The following is a 17,688-nucleotide window of genomic DNA, read 5'->3' as shown; positions in this document are numbered from 1 at the left end:
ACGACGCGGATGCCTGATCAGGCGGCAAGTGAAACGAACCAACGCGTGATCAGACGGCTCGCGTTTCACAGCGGGCGGATCTGATTAACGAAACCTAGGAAGAGAGGAGGTTCGTTAGTCGACGCATGATTATTGGAGTTTTAATCTGGCAACGCGTATCGGGCATGCCGTGGGTTATTCGTGTTCCCTCCATGAAACTGTCAGCCGTCAACTGCAACGATCGTGTACCCCCAGGAGTAAATGAATCGAAAGCAATCGACACGGCGTTTCCGGGAGTTTAATTTCATTCCGTATCGTTCGACGCCTGTTCGAAACATCACGCAACATATTTCGCCGCATGGTCTATCGCGCGATGTCGATGAAAGGGAAAAGTACGATCGATCATCGAAACTTTCGCGAACAATGGATCACCGAGGCGGGAGGGCACAGGTTTGAAGCGCAACGCGGCGTAAGTAATTCGCCGGAATCCCGCGTTAGAATTCCTTGAAATTTTACAACGGCAAGAATAATCGTAAGTTCACGGTGAATGCGGACGTGGCTATTATGCTGGTGTACATTTTACGCGGGGATAGGAACGCGGCTACCTCGAGTTCCGTGCCGTCAGGATTTCCTGTTTGGAACGAACGAATGGCCACGCGTCCGCGAGAAAATATTATACCACTGAATTGTTACTAGATCAGACGAATCTACGAGCCCAAACGTATTCTGCTACCTTATCTTTCTCTTTTCTAAATTTATCAGATTTTTAATAGAATCTGAATTTTTTTGCTTCGATGCTTTCAGATTTAACTGAAAACTATGTGGAGAAAATCATGCTGAAATTATGAACGATATAATGAAGATTTAATTATGCACCGTTCGTATTAATGTTTCATCGTTAACGGTGAAAAGTTGGTCGACGTTTTTGTTCACGGCGTTTATCGGTGTATCATAAATTCTCGGGACCGAAAGCGTAGAGAAAGTGTCGGCCCAATCGATATATACCGGCTGAATTTGCCTGATATATGATAATGGATCGTTATGCTAATGGCTAGTATTCTCTGCGGCTATTCCACGCGATTATATATTAAAATCCGAACAAAAGTTCATTGACCAAATATACGCAGTGGAGGGACACCGATGCTCCATTATTTTCGCAAAAGTTCACCGATATATGTAGACGAAAATAATCAACGTGCGGTATAGAATCATTCTTTAATGAATTTACAGGGTCATAAAGAAATTTTACGTAAACGTAGACCTATGAAGCGTAAAACAAACAATTTCTAACAATTGTCGAGTACCTACACTGCATAATTTATGTAAAATTCCATCGAAAATGGCGTGCTTGATCGATATTAGCGGCCGGCGGACATTCTAAAGGCAGCTTCTCACAGCGTCGCGTATAAATTTATATGCAGGAAATAATTTCCGTAACTTTCCGTGTGTTCTACATAATTAATGTAACGTTCTGTTGGAAACGGCAATTACGTTGTACCTCGTTACAATCTATTAATTCGTCTCTCGTGTTTCGTCCCTTCAATATTTTTTGTCCTCTTGCGGTTCCCTCTTTCCTGGTATTTCGCTTTTCCTCTTTCACCGTCCTCACCGTTGGATCCTTCGTTTTACCTTGGACAAATTTTGTCGCCCACACAGGAATGACCGGAACCGTCAAAACTTCTCGTTGACAAACGAGCCTAGTCGTTTCCCGATGGTAATGGAGCAAGTTCACTCGGCACAATTTTCACGCTCGCTCTTTCCGCCCCGGGCTGTCCCTGTCAATCGTCAAAGATGAATTTCACTTTTTGGCAAAATGTATCAATACGCCGGAAGGTGGGCTCGATCGGTCAGTGGAAACTCAATTCGCTCGACTGTGACATTTTTCAAAACCTTTCGTACGGCCAATCTCTGCTATCGATAGCGTTGATCGATTACGCGTGCCGTTGTGAAGCAGTTTGCAAAATATCGATAATTACCGACGAGTTGAAGCTATCGTTTAGCTGACATCTGGTTGTTCTTTCCAGTTCGAAGCTTCTATTGTGTGTTTTCCAATGAACGACGATTGTTACATATGTCAGCGATCTAAAATTAACGCCAAAGATTACGTATATCACTAACGTTATTAACTGCTTCCTTTTTAACCATTCCTCCAGTTCCACGAGTCGTTCAAATGTTCTTCCTGTTTCCTCTTGCATCGAGCCGCTCGTTCTTCTCGCGTTTCCGCCCTTTTCTCCGGTGTTTCTTTCGCTCGTTTCTCTTATTATCCTTCCAGGTCCATGGCCCAGTTCTCTTCTTTTAACTCGAACCTTCGTCTTTTCTTCTCGGAATTACGTCGGCGCGAATGTTTGCCCTGTTCCCTCTCGCCAAGAAACTCTTTCCACGCTCGTTTCGAAATTTGTCTCAGAGGCTGTCGTATAGTCGAGCCGACCGGCAAAGAAATCGGAAATAAGAGGAAATCTCACGGGAACGTGATTTAACCAATTCACCGGTTGGCCGTCGATTTTTCCTCAGGGAACTCGATTCTGCCGGTAAACAAATTCAAATTTAGTACTCGTTACCGGAGAATGATTACGCTCGTGTCGTTTCCTCGTTTCATTTCTCTTCTCTGTTTTTTTTTTCCTCTTTTTGTACGGACCAGGTCCGCGTTGAAACATCGACAACGTTTTACTTTCGTTCAATCTCACAGAGAATACGAAGGTTTTCAGAGAACAACGGACCGTGTACGTGCTTTCATTGAACCGGGCCACACGTTTTAAACGAAGTGTGTTCAGTTGTCGACTGGAAAAAAGATCTGTTTTTCTACCGGGTCGGCGTTAACTTTCTGTTCGCGAATGAATGGTGAATAGACCTCGTGACACGGGAACGAGACAGTTTCTCGTTCGAACGGAGAATTACTGCGGACGAATGAAAAGCGAGAAAGGGTTGCGCGAAACCGGAACAGTTTACGCGATGTAAAATATTTTTTAAACACTCGCCTCTGAAGGGTATTCGTACAGAGCCGAGCAATTTACGTTCGAGTGTATCGACAATCGAAAGTAAGCATTCGAAGATTGAAAGGGAGACGCGATCGCGATTTCATTTGGCAGGCGAAGACACGGTCGGACGGGTTGCCTATTTGCATGCAAATGCGATCGATCAACGACCCACGGATCCAGCTGCTTTCGCTGAAAATGAGCCGAAGATCCGTCCGAAAACGACGAAACACGCGGTTCGCATTGTCGAGACGTATCGTCGTCGAGAGGACGTTGGAACAGCGTGGAATCGGTTGCCAGAAATCTCGGAATTGGGTCAATTCGAAACGCGTCTCGTCTTGGAGCGGTTTATTAACAAAACCCCGCACCGTAACCTTCGTCTCTTTCCCTTCTGCGTCCGCCGGTGAATGTAGGTTGATGTATTAATATCATTAACTCGCGTAGGAACCGTTTCGGCGCGTGTACCCGCAGCTACTCGCTCGTCGCCTCGGCCAAATCACGAGCCCTTCGCTCGCCTCTTCGGGATCTGGGTATTTTAAGACGTTCGATTTCGAGGGCGCCTCCCGATTCGTTCGACGTGGGAATCGTGGAAGGAAACGAGACAACGGTTAACATGTTGAAACACTAACGCTTTCTTCGATTTACGAGGCGGAATTATTTATGTCTTCGACGGCTGGTTACATTGTAGAAGCTTTTGAAGTTCTTCGAGGAAGGCGGCTCTAAGTGTGGTCAGATGTTGATTTACACTTAGAGGCCACGAGGAGAGGAAATTGTTACATGAAAGTTTAAGAAAAGTTTCTTTGAGAAACTTTGTTGCGAATTAGAAGCTGCCGAAGGGTTGGTAAATATAATCTTAAACAAAGGAACTTTTTTATGTAATTTTTTTGCACAAAAGTTTTGAAATTAAATACACGAAAGTTCTTTTTAATTTATTTGCAAAATAATTCTGATACAGGTCTCACTTTCGACGATAAGAAACAATGTCAGAAGTTGGGTGATTCTTTTCTTGTTCCGCTGAGTTTACCGTAACAGTTACACTAGTGGTTCTATCGCTAGAGATATGTATGTGCTTCATCGAACTGTAGTTAAGGGAAGGCTTTAATTCCTTCCGACAATTATCCTGGGATCCTTGAAAGCACAGGGCAGTCGAGAGATTAGAGATCCTTGGATAGCCGCTGGCGAACGTGGCGCGAAATTGTCGGAGAATTTCGGTTTATGATGTCGCTCTGCACCGTAGCGAGAACAACGTTAGAACGAAGGAGATTATGAACCCTTCTTCTCTGGCTTAATTGTGAAATTTCTACTTGACACTCTTGTATCTGGAACAATGCAATACTATAAAACCTATACTATAATATAATATTTTATCCACGCTCCATAGGAACAAAACCTGGTTTGCTCGGTTGAATTTTTATCGTACACCGAACGAAAATTAACAATTCCTATCGCCTCTCATCGTTTCGAACGAGTTTTCGAAACTATTTCACAAAGCTTTAAAAGCGAATTATCAGACGCAATTGCGCAGATAGAAACAATTCAGACAATATCGAATTACGTTTCATTTCGGTGAGTAATTGTACCAGGCCAGGAATGCAATAATGCAGTTCCTCCCAACAATCAAAGGAATTCTTAGAGATGCAATCACCGTTCGAAAAGTAATTACATACCATTACGAAATTGTGGAATAGAAAATAGAGAATGCCGTTCGAAGGATAGGGGGAAAGTTTGAAAAATTAGATTTTCTCACTCTGGGAATGTGCGCTCGAACGCAGAGATAACATCCGGTCCATAACGATCGAGGACACAAAATAATTCGATAACGTCCAGTCTGCGAAGCAATGAACATTCCCGTGAATTTCTCTCTTGGCGAGAACCTGCAAGCTTCGACTAGAACCAATTGCAATAATCGGTCCCGTGAAAGCGTTGTTCCTCGAAACAAGGGGATCCATCGTTGTTCGTAGTTGAAACCCGTTGATGTTTCACCTGTAATTCAATGTTGGCCACGGTATCGGAGACCAAACGGCTATACGGTTCGCTTTCCTGATGAGGCGATGTTCTGGCGATGTTGGGTCGGATGAAGCATGGCTTTCCCCAACTTCTCCATTCATAACACTTATCAACTACGCTCGAGTAGAACATTAATTAGAAGGTGTCACGAACGGCGGAAGTTCACGAAAGCTACTTCCTACGGTAGGAAGAGCATAGAAGCGTCGCTGGCTATGTGTTCGACGGCACGCTTCGCCGAAGGCTTGCTCGTCCATGACGAGAGTAAAGCGTGAACAGAAGTTCCTGTCGAACGTTTTCGAATCGGTTAACTGTAACCGGAAGCATCCGGTCGGACATGGAGTACTGCGTCGCCGGAAACGTCATCGTTACCTCGATATTTTCCACCATTTCGCACCGATATCCTTCACGGATCTTAATCAATTTTACCATTTATACTTTGACTGCTGAAATATTCTCGTTTCACGTGAAAAGGAAACCAGAGTACCGATTGATTTCAATAGAAAATAATTTTCAATTTGTTTCAGTTCGAGTGGAAAATGGAACAAATAGAAAACGGCAGGGTTGTGGTGTGAAAAAAAAAATAAATAGCCGGAAGCGTGAATATAAATGCTTACTATATATATAAATAAACCTGCTACTTTTTTATCACAGTGTGATTGTTTCGTGTTATAGCCCTGAGGGTGTTTAGAAGTGGTCCATTTTTCAGTATATCCGCCACCGCGTAAATTCACTTTGGCGCCTTTACGCAGTCGTCTCGAGAGTCACAAAGGCTACGTATTTCTTTGAAATTACCCGGTAGCCAGGGTTGCTTTAAATCTTCCTCTAGGGCCGTTTATGCACTTCAAATGGTTACTCGGTCTGCGAGAGCGTCGTCGCACAATTTCCCTTTTTCACCCTGAGGCCAACCTTTTTTCCTCGCTCTCGTCTTCTTCACTTTCGCTCGCGACTAAGTTATTCACGCTTACCGGTTGCCCTTGAAATTCATGCATATTTTTCTGTGCGATTTATGCTGTATACAAGAAACAGTGAAGTTGACATTTAAAGGGTGCACAATGTAGGTCGATGGAAGCGAGAGGGTCTGCTCAAGTCTTCTTTGGAATGAAGTTGTAAAAAGATGCTTTCAACTTATTAAAAGAAGGTAATTATAAGTTTGAAGTTGTTGAAAGAATCCGTAATGGATTGAGAGTGTTTTTCATATCTTACGATGTTCAAAGGCGAAGTTTCGTTGCTCGAAACCTTCTTTTTACAAATATCTGTCGCAAATTTAGTTATCAACCTTGTAACGAAGACGTAGAACAAGGCGAACATTCTTTCCCATATATCCTCGTTTCAGCTGACACTTTACGTCGCTTCGTCGTTTCGAGAGGCAGACTAACACCCTTCCCGTTTCTCGCTCGGTCGACCATTTGTTTCGCGTAAGACGATTCGAGTCGTCGAGGCTGGAATCCCGTTCTCGACAACCGATTGAATCGTTCGTGTAACGTTGTAAATACGTAATTCCGAGTGGCAAATGTAGAAAGTTCAATGAGATTCTGCGATGGGAAGCTTATTGCGCAGGCAAGAGAGAAAAGCGAACGGAAACAAAGTGACGCGTTCCTGCGGGCCGACGCAAAATCCAATTTCACTGATAAACGCCTCCGCGTGCAATTAATCGAAGTCCGTCTTCATTGATATCAACTAGCCTACAAATTTAATTAACCGAATTCCTACCGGTCAGCCCTTCGTCGATAAAATTTCTTTCAAAAGTTACTTATCCCATTCGCGGTCAAACCGTCGATTTATTCTCGTATTCGAAATTGATGGATATGCATCGTTATTGGAGTTTCGAGCGAACCTCGAGTTTTCGATTTCACTGATCGATAGGTTTCGGATCGACGTCTCAGATATCGGTGAAGGCCTGGCAATCCATGGGAATCCTCTTACGGTTCGATTCCAATCCCAAAGTGATCCTCGATGCTCTCTATCAATTTTCGTTGCGGAATTTCACGAACCAACTACGATATCGACTACCACGTGGTAATTAACCTAATCCTACAGCTTTCGTTTGCCTCTGGAGTTAAAATTTCAACGATTTTGTTTCGAAACTGAAATTGTCATACCGAAAATGCTGAGAGATTATATAAAATTTTGAAATAGCAAGAGACGCAAATGCCATGGTGTTTCTCGATCATCACGGGCTAGTCGAGAAATCAGAATTTCCAATTGTTGAAACGAGGAAACGATAACCCGGACGCGGGACAAAAAGGCGACAACGAGGGTAGACAGCTATTAGTCTTCAGGATTTTATCTACTGCCTACGCTGCAGAAACGCGGTGGCCGGATTTCTATGCGAAAAATATGAGGGAATCGATGATATATCCAGACGAAAATTTTCCCTCTCTTATTCGAAAATTTCTCCCGGATATTCCCATTTCTCGATGCTATTTATATTGTACCGATTCGCAAACAAAATATCCTATAATTTGCATCGCAAATTTCTCCTTCATAATACATTATGTAAATACTCCCAGCTGTATTTGTAAACCTTGTATTTTTAATCATTTTCAATGTATTTTTTGTTTCACGATTAAATCTACACTGTACGCATATATATATATTGTTTGATGTTAAACGGTTTATCTTGAATTCAGGATATTGAAAAATATTTCGAATTGTGCATTTAATAAAAATCAGATTTAAATTTCATATGAAATTTTTCTCGCACCAGCACATCTACAAAAGATTATTAGCTGGCTTGAATAAGAGATTTAAAATTCTGAAGTGCATCTCATCGGAATATTTATTGCCAATTAGACCTGCAAATTATCTGCACGATACATTGACTTTAATAAAGCCTGACGCGGTGCCGAGTAACTTCTGTAGCCAGTTTCTCCTCCCAGTTTTACCCTCGATCCGGGGCTAACGCTGATAACCAAGTTTATCAGGCTTTTCCTCGCTGATATTAAATTTGCGAACTTGCCAATTACAGCACTGGACTACGTATTGCCGTCGGACGTAATCGAGCGGATTCGAAGCGTCTCTGTTTTACGATTACTTGATCCCTGAACAATTACGAGAAATTAACACCTAATCCATACGGTGAATATTTCATTTATGATTACCTTATGGAGCTTCTGATAACAAAGGAACACTTTATCATTCATCTCCTTAATCGGTATTAAACGTTATTATTCTGATGGAGGTTACTTGATCCTTTTTAGGATGAGATTTACTTTCACCCCGTGTATTGAGACAATTAACTTTGCTGACATCGCTTAACGAACAAAATCACTCTGACAGCGGTGTTTTAAACTCGTGAATAAAAGCAATCTCATATTTTATCCGATCCCTTTGTGCAGAGAGATTCTTTGCCCGCATTGCTTCTTAATGGTAGGTTCTACGTTAGTAACGAACTAGAGCTCAGGGACCAAAAGTATCCTGGAAAACTATTCACTAACAGGATCGTGAAAAGACGTGTTCCATTTAGGTATAACGCTACTCTAAATGTAAACGTTCAATTTCGCAAAGTGTTTCCTATAACATTCAGTTTACTCTTGATAGAAATAGTTTCCGCGTATCCGACTGTCTTTTCTCAAAAGATGAATGCTTCATTTTCACCCGTAGAATACGCTTTCACGAGTTCATTAATTATACAGGATTACATTTCTCTGCTCCTTTAAAGTCCCACCCCGTCAAACCCTGGATTTGTCGATGTTTTCAGTCTGTTTATTATCCTGATTCAGGTTGCGTCGAGTCTACGAGCTTTTCCGGCAAACAAGTAAAGTACACAAAGTGTCTCGAAAATCTCGGTTACAAATAGGTTGAATTTGTCCAAATTTTCGAAACGATTGAAGTGCCGTGTCGTGTGAAAGAAATCGATCTTACTCGCAACAGTTTCTCCTTTTGGAGAAAGGAAAAGGGCGAAGCGTAACGAAACTGCCGGTCGTTTAATGTACTTACCCGGAACTGACAGAAAAGAGGTTTGCAAAGGTGTTTTCGTCTTCTAGTTTCTCAGAAGACGCAGAAAAATAAAGGACAAAGGCTTTTGACTGGATGCGAGCTGAGAAAATTGCCAAGTCCAGCTCCGTCGTTATGGGAGTGGCGGAGATCGAAGCGGACGATAGAGTCCGCCTCAATTATTAAGGGATTTACGGTAGCAAATTGATTTCGCGCCACGAGTAATGGCGATGGGAATTCAGTTACTTTCGAACGCGATTCGAATATAACATTCGCTGAAAAACAAATACCAATTGCTAACTTTATTCAATTCTATGAATAATCTTCTCGCGAACAGAAGCCATAGATTTCATGAACTATTCAACGATTCTGTCATTCGGGATGATTGTTCTCTGACAAAATAGGTTTTACATTGAACCACCTATAGAGCAATCCGTCAGGGGATTCCTGAAAGGTTTTGATATTGAAATTACGGAGGAGCTTGTCGCATCTTTTTCGTGATTTACGCTTCCAATGAAAATTGACGAGCTAATACGTCCATCGAGCTTTCATTCAAACTTGCTATGAAATAGGTATTCTAAGAGAAAGTATGATTACCAAACGAGATAAAAGTTATTTGCCAACTGGTACGGCGAGGCAATTAGTCATGCGTCGATTGTTATCGAACGTTTATCGCGTGTCGATTCAAAGGAAACTAATTGCAATCGCGATACGGAAAGAGAGCGCCGCGCCGATGAGAAATGAACTTCTCGCGAGTTGGAGCGGTCGGAAGCAAATTAGATGATATGCAAATAAACGGCGCTGTTTTAATACAAAGCCGGACAAGTTTGTCCGTCCCAGAAGCGGTTTTTGAACTTGCTCTTTGCACAGGGGTCTCTGTTGACCAGTGTCCCTCCGGACTCGAGGAAAACTGCCACCGCAACGCGACGATAATAAAGTGGACAGCTCGTTTTCGGCGCGAGTCAAAGACCCTTGGCGTTTCGTGAACGCTCTTGTGTGGTAATAATGTTCTTGTAATTACATCAGATATGCTTAGAACATTCAGAGGAACTTTAGTATAAATAACCATTTTACGTTAAAATTGAAGAACTTTATCTCACAAATCCCAAAATTATATGGAGGAAGGATACAGAATTATATTTGAGGCAGTTTTTTCAGGGATGTGCGTGTTGGGTCTGTTAATTATCTCGTGCAACTGCAGTGAACTACTTTTATTTGATGAATGCAAAATACAGCTTACTGTGTAGATTATTAATGCTGATTATTTTCTGAACGCTACCAACGTTGAACGTACTATGGTTATTTCATATTAAATGGTACATTTAGAAATGCAGGAGATTTAACGTGATTTAATAATATAAAAATATTCTCATTAATTAACTCTGATTGAGTGTTCGCGCAATAAGGTTTGTCGATGAAAAGGGGCATCGACTCGTGTCAGGTTGTCAGGCGGAGAATCGATCTGACAATCGTTATTCGTGCGATAAAAAGGCAATCGCTAGCCGTCATGCAAGCGAGAAGAGACAGGAGGAGTGGCAGCTACGCTCTTTGAGCAGACTGTCTCCAAACGGCATAGAAATAGTTTCGTTTCGATCGTCGTGACGATTCTTTGATGCAACTTGGATGGAACGTTCTTTGCTATACACGTCGAAAGTCGCTATTTCTTTCGGCGAATGGAACCTTTAGGGAATCGTCTCTTCCTTCCGACCAATCATCATTGAAGACGTCTACTCCTAGATATGAAAGCAAGAATTTGGTATTACGAAGGATCTGATATTTAATTAAAACGAAGGATAGTAATTTAGAAAATTGATTTTCAATAATATCCTTCCGAATCACCCATAAAGGCAACGATAAATTTACAAAACAATATGATTCCAGAGATTCAGGAAATCTATTTCAGTTTTCAAGCAGACTAAACAGTAGAATGTTTGAAATAACGCGAAACACGAGACTGGTGTATTCTCCGGGAGCAGATATCCCTGCCATAAAATTCTATAGCGAGGCTTTTCATGATTCTCGTTGTATAATTTCGCAATTACCGCGCCCCGTTACGGCGGCCTTTACGTAGATCTGAGGGATCAGGTGCAGTCAACTTCTGATCTCGTGTTTATGTTTAAGAAACTTTTCTCCACGTGTCCTCTTCTGATCTTCTTTAACGAAACTTTATTCATTTCGCTTTGACCCGAATGAAGCTGCTTAATTAAACTTCACTTTCCACCCTGTTCTTTCTGAATTCTTAAGCTGAATTTTCGCGAAAGCTAAGCTTGATACAACAAACATTCTACCCTATATTCTCATTTTCCCTTCGCACGTTAACATAATATTCAAAATTTAATAATTTTCTTTCTAAAATAGGAAGTTACGAACGCGGAATATCAAAATGTTATTAACATTTGTTTTGAATCACGGTTCTGTGAGAGCTAAAAACAACACAAACACCGTGGTCCTCGTGGGAAAGGGGTACTTCATCGGTTCTCGAAAGCTTGCGGCAGTTTACACTATGGTTCGACGAGAACAATGCAAACTGTCCTAGACACCGTTCTCGACTGAAAGCGCAATTGTACCAACCGACAATGTAATTGATCGTGCGAAACGTCTAGATTATGCTCGCCATTTGACGAGACACTTTATCGACAGAGAAATTGATTGACAGTGATTTTTGTCGAAGCGCATGTGCCGTCGTTTGATAATGACTGAAATGGACGAAGTCTCGTCAAAGACAGGAATCGCTGGGGTGGCGGGCGATTAACTCGATTTGACAAACTTCCCGATTGAAATTCTGATTATCCATCGTCGACAGATTAGTCAATTAAAACTTTGCCAATCCATCTGTCTTCTTGGCGAACGTTCATTGGGTCCCAGTTCATCTTTTCGCGACATGAAAAAAAGAGCAATCGAAACGATTGATCTTTCACATTTGTTATGCACCCTTGTTATAACAAGGTATTATTGATAATTTCTAATAGCAGGCTAATTTAGTTCTGTATTGTTCAAGTTTATCTGTGGAGAGAGAAATTGTTTTACCAGTGGTCTACTTGATTGTCGTTCAGGTTTAGAATTATGTTTGCAGCTGGTGTGCAGATTACTGTTCGGCCAACCCTTGTACGGAGAACTAAATTCTCGAGTTATGGTAGATCGCTGTTTATTTGGATCTAATTTACCTAGTTAACTGTTCGCATGAACGTAACAGGGTAGCGTTAGGCGACTAATCGCGGCAAGCAATTACGCATTAGTGGTAGCAATGTCCACTGTTCCCTTTCCCTATCGCGATTTCACGATTCTATTTCTAACATATCATTAAAGAAGTAACTATATTATCTTTCCAAATTTTCTAACTATAGAATAAACTCGTGCTTGTTATCAAAAGTAGAAAGACACACTTTGAAAGATAGTAAATCATGGAAATATCATAAGTCCACTCAAAGTTATTGCTGAACGGGAACTGGAAGTTAGATATCTCTCTTTAAACTACTGAAAATTCTGAAACTTTCATCTCGTTTTACATATCACAGATCAAATTGAATCCAAGGAAAGAAGTTGGTAATCTTCAAGGCAAGAAACGGAAAGTCCTTCGGTTTTAACCCACTTTTTCCCCTGCCTCTGTGCGTAACAGGTAGCTGTAAGTTCCCGAGGACCTTGAAGAAGGAAGGATCTGAACTTGCATTCGGACAACGATTGAAGAAGAATATCCAGGCTAAACATACGGTAGGAGATCTGAACAGATTGTTTCTGTTGGATCAGACCCGCGTTTCTTCCACTGGGAGTAGTCGATTTTTCATATCTCACCCTGTGAAATCAGCATCCTATCGATTGAACCCCTAATTTTGACTCTAGAGAGATAGCAATATTTCTGACTCACCGAGTACGAGCAGCAGTAGAACTTGTTGCGGGAGCCGAGCCACCATTGTGGGCTCCGTCTCTGGCACATTTATGAATTGAAATCGGCCGATCCTGCCGTGCACCGATTCTATTCTCACGATCACAGCCGCTCCTTGCAACAACATTCATTTAACGTTCCTCCCAGTTTCCGCGGATCCGTATCTCCTCTCTTGACGCTCTCCTCGTTTAACCACACACGCGCACACACAGGCATATATGTACATATATACAAACGTCTCTAACACTGTCGCGCGTTTTTTCGCGTCTCGTAACGCGTGTACCACGATTCCCTTCGATCTTCTCGGTCTGCTTCACTGGATCACTCGCGAAACACTATCTCTCCTTCCAACGGCGGTGCTCGCATCGGGATTTCATCGATCTTCCTGCCTGAAACATGGTTTCGCGGAATCAGCGTGCAAATCGAACAGCTTCGATCGCGAGGATTTGCGTGTCGGGGATGTTAGGCCTTCCGCGAAATCCTCAATAACGAATCGCATCGTTGCCCTGGCGATTCAGCTGGCGGTACGTTTCGTTAAATATTTGCATTCGCTAGGATTTCGCGGTAGTTCCATGCTGTCTGAACTCTCAGTATTTTCGTTTGTTAAATTACTATTTATTTTGGGGCGAGTTTACGTTTGTTTATAGATTTCACGTGTTTAATCGTGGAAAATTGTGGGGTTGTTAGGGACTTTCTCCAGGGTTAATCTGGTAGGACTAGTTAACTTGTCAGCCGACTGACCAGGCAACGATGTACTTATCGAGAGATCGTTATATGTGTATCATGGGAATCGGTGAAAAATAAGGATTGGGATGCCGGGAATCGAGCCTGGGATCTTGATCTTCCAGCTTATCCACCAGCTTCACGATTCCTCTTATCGGGGTCTTGGGATGCCCTTACTATTGAAAAGATAATGTATCGAAACGGACACGCTCATTTTTATTTATTTCTCTGAGGGGTAGGTACATTTTCACGGGATACTAAAAGTCATGGCTTTTGCTGCCCTTATATTTTCACGCAGTTTCATATTTAAAAAAAAAAATTAATTAATTTAAAAATACAATGCAGTATGATTGAAATGAAAATAACCGGGGGTTTTATGTCCTGTAGTTGCAGAGATAAAATATTTTGACTGATTGCAATTTTTGTAAAAATCAATGGAAATTTCAAACATTCTTTTTTTTTTTAATTTTAAAACTGGCAAAGTGAGCACTTGAAGCCCTGTATGTTTTTCACAGGGGCTACGAATGCTTCGATTTGAACAAAATTCAAACGTAGAGTTCAATAGCGAATGGTAGAATGTAACGATCTAGTTTTCAATACAGTGCGTGACACTAGTCTATGCATGTCACGAGAAATTAAAATAATTTAGTTGTGACATTACGTGTCGCGCAATTTGTTGTCACGCGAAATTGTACTCTGACTTTTCGATGAAAAAACGAGTGGATTAATAGGTTGTACGATTTCATCGTCCACGGACGTTGTGCTTTATTTTCGAAACCGAATGAAAGCGATAGCGATTTGAATGTTACCTTTTGATTCGCAAGTTACATTGACCCGTAGCAAATACTTCGGAGCTGGCGAACCATTCGGGAAGGGACGGAGGATGGACTGAATAGGAAGAGTGATTTAGTAGCGCGACAGAGGTTGACAGAATTGTGTTGGAGGTGGATAAAAGCGCGTAAACAAAACATGGACCGATACGTGGACACTGGGGTCCGTGTATTTTATGGAGCAATCGAAAGGGATCGAAGCGTATTACTACTATCATTGATCGAATATTCCTCGCAGCGGGAAGGAAAATGTCAGAGCGGCGAGCGAATTGAAAACCGATAAAGCCTGGTCTTCTTCAGGGATTATCGTGTCGCCACTGTGACTTGAAGTGATTTTGAAATACGCGCGATACGTGATGACTCGGTTGCTGACTTTTCCGCGAGACACGTGAGTTTTGTAAATCCTTGCAAGTTTTCACGTGGAAAATTCATAAGGTTCGTGGCAAAGTGGCCGGTATAAATAATTTGCAAAGATTTTTAAACAAAACCCTGTGCTTTTCCCCGACGTACGCGCTCATTTTGTGCAAAATTTTTACCCCTGCTGTTATTTTTTACTCACTGGCGGAACGGAAATGCTCTCTTGACTCTTGACGTGTACACGCGGCGAAAAAAGGAGATGGTACGGGACGCAGCAAAAATCGTCACGTTGCTTTGCGCTGTTTATAAACTTTTTATTCACTAGTTTTTCTCTTCAAGGGTTGAATATGCATAGTCACATGAACGACCACTTCGAAAAAGCTGTCTATCCTCTATCCGTCTGATCTCTTTGTGACGACACCTCCGCGATTTTAAATTTTAAAAAATTTCGGATTCGGAAAAGAGAAGAGGTAGTTTTAATTCACGTACGATAGTAACTCTTTTTATTATCTTTCACGAGGCAGTAAGCAAGTCTCTTTATCGATCGTATCGTTTCTCTATCATCGTCCCCTAAATCTTGTCGCTGGAAAAGGAACATAAAACGAGGCACGAAATACCCTCGACCCCTTAATGAAAATGTCACTTTTCGTAAAACACGATATAGTTAAAAGCTTTTCACAAGCATGCTTCCAACGCGAGTGCATCAAGAAAAGGTAAAAAAAGGCTACGGATTCCCGAAGAAGAGGAAGCTTCGCTAAGCGGATTCCAGCATGGAGAATGGACCTCGATGCGGCTCGGGGCGAACGATTGAAGTCGCGAAGACCCCTTTAAATTATCTTATCAAAGCTGTCCCTCGAACTATAGCGATCTCTCGAGGCCGCTTGGCCGGTTGCCGAGATTTTTCGAGGATATTTTCGTCGCGGTCGTGCATCCGCGGTCTCTGCACCGAACTGTAACGAAAAGGCCTAACATCGCGATGCGAGCATCACGGGAAAATAAGAATTTTACCCTGGAAACACGAGATCAACCAGCGACAATGCCTCCCTGAAAAATAACGATCGACGATCGATGAGTTTCCACTGGTTCACTAAACGTGTTCGCACTGATAGACAAAATTTATCACGCCGGATCACTCTGCTTGTTCTTTCGCGAATCGAGTTTAGGCACGTGGCGCGGTTGCGAGACGATGAAAAAAATCGCGCGGCCCGTTTCTAGGGGGTGGAAAAGTACCTCTGCAACGAGGTATCGCACGCGGAGTCTCACCGCCGACTGACTAGCGCGAGACTCTTCTTCGTTTACCCCTTCTACCCTGCTACCCTACTCCCCGAGAACACGCGGAGCAGACGCGTCGGCGTTTGCGAGTTACGCGCGAGTTCTCGCGAGACGGTCCGCTCTGTTTCGCTTCTTTTTGTTTAAGGGTTCGCGCATATTAATGCAATGTAGAATTCCGCGCGTCAGAAAGAAGTGATCCGTGTCAACGATATGACCGACGGACGAACTTTTATTGTATTTATCCATGCAACCTGTACGACGCGTTGTAGTGTATATCACAACATTCTTGCAATATATCGCGTTGAATCCCATTGAGACTTAAATGTGCAGCAGTCTTAACTCCTCGTTACATTGGTTTCCGGCACGACCCTTCGTTCTCGTTCTCCAACCCCCTGTGTGTTTTCTCACCCCATGCCGGACACCGGGGGTCGCGGACGGTTTCGTGGAAATTTGCGGTTACCGGCGTGCTTCGTAATTGCATTGTCCGATAATTGTCGCGTAATTGTTGTCGGTGGTCGGGCTAACGCCTGGGTCTGCTTCTTATTTTCCAGCGGCGCGGAACTCGCACAGATAGCGACGTAATCTTGTTTGCGTTCGTGTTGCGGTTCGCCTTTCGGTGTCCTTTCGACTCTGCTGACCGCGAGCGCGGGAAAAACGTAAATCGTGGGCGGGCAAGATAACAAAGACTTTGGCGAACACGGTGCAATATCCGAAATTGCACGAAATGGAAAGCAATTAGCGTTAAATGGCTATTGTACGTTGGAAGTTACATGAAATATCTAATTGATATTTGACATGAAAATTATTCTGAAAAGGCAATGAAGATTTTAGAAGAAAACGGCAAATCAGTCGACTGTAATTTTCAACACGGTAAGGTTCGTATTGAACGAACTTTCTCTATTCAGGAAACACCGTGTTCATGTAGAAGGTACCGTATTCGCGAAAGATCAAAGTGCGTTTGTAATGGAAGTCTCGAGGAAATTGAAGAAAAGTATTGCCGCTGCGGTGGCGGCTCGAGCGATGCGTTTTTCCGAGGGAGGAACAAACGGCGTACGCGTTCGTACAGGCAATTTGCAATTTGCAAAAGAGCCGACGCTTTTGTCGATTGGAGGCTGGTGAATGGCCGTGCGAATTGGAAAACGTCGGTTAGACGTCTGCCAGTGACGGGTGCTCGATCAGCCGGTTCTACCGTGCCCTTTTGCTGGGCAACCGTCGACTTTTCTGACCGGGGTTAACGCTACCACCGCGCTCGTTCTCTTCCTCGTCAGCCTTTTTTTCCTTCGTTTCTCTCTTTTTTTAATTTCATCGCATCGAATGAATTAGCAGCCCGCTAGCGAGCTCGCGATCCTGGTTCGAGAACCTCCGAGTTGCTTGGAAACTAAAGACGGTCGGAGTTTGAGGTAAAATCGAGAGTTGTTTGTTCCTTCAACTTCATCATCCTTCTTGTTAAAATATAATAAAGATGAAGCGAAGCTACAAGATTCTTGATAATTTCATGGCATCTTGGAAACTTCTTACCGCAGAAGTGTTATTGAAAACAAAGATCCAGTTCGTCCCTTTCTGTCTACCGCAGTCAACTTAAATTTCTAACGTTTAGTCTCATTACTGTTACAAGAAAGCGTGCGTGTTTTTGCGTTACACGGTGAATCTGCTAGCTTTTAGCGAGGTATATTTGATGAGGCTTAACGGAGGATGTTGAGTTTCTTATTCAGTGCAAACATTAAAGCAGAGA

General features: G+C 42.6%; 1 protein-coding gene across 4 annotated transcripts in view; it reads right to left on the bottom strand.

Annotated features, from left to right (window-relative positions):
- The window catches only part of LOC114871680, a 70,332-nt gene extending 54,392 nt beyond the window's left edge, over nt 1-15,940 (bottom strand). For 2 of the 4 annotated variants that reach the window (XM_029177886.2, XM_029177919.2), the window contains exons 1-2: nt 14,887-15,684; nt 12,757-13,163 (exon numbers count right to left, since the gene is read on the bottom strand). In XM_029177886.2, the coding sequence (XP_029033719.2) occupies nt 12,757-12,901 (145 nt within the window). In that variant the 5' untranslated portion in view covers nt 12,902-13,163; nt 14,887-15,684. The other 2 variants (XM_029177891.2, XM_029177901.2) reach the window with 2 other exon arrangements.
- Nucleotides 15,941-17,688: the final 1,748 nt, after the last annotated feature.

This window comes from Osmia bicornis, chromosome 3 (assembly GCF_907164935.1).
Source record: "Osmia bicornis bicornis chromosome 3, iOsmBic2.1, whole genome shotgun sequence".
Classification (NCBI taxonomy): domain Eukaryota; kingdom Metazoa; phylum Arthropoda; class Insecta; order Hymenoptera; family Megachilidae; genus Osmia; species Osmia bicornis.
Note: the sequence above shows the minus strand (reverse complement) of the source record. Positions and strands in the feature narration are given on the sequence as shown.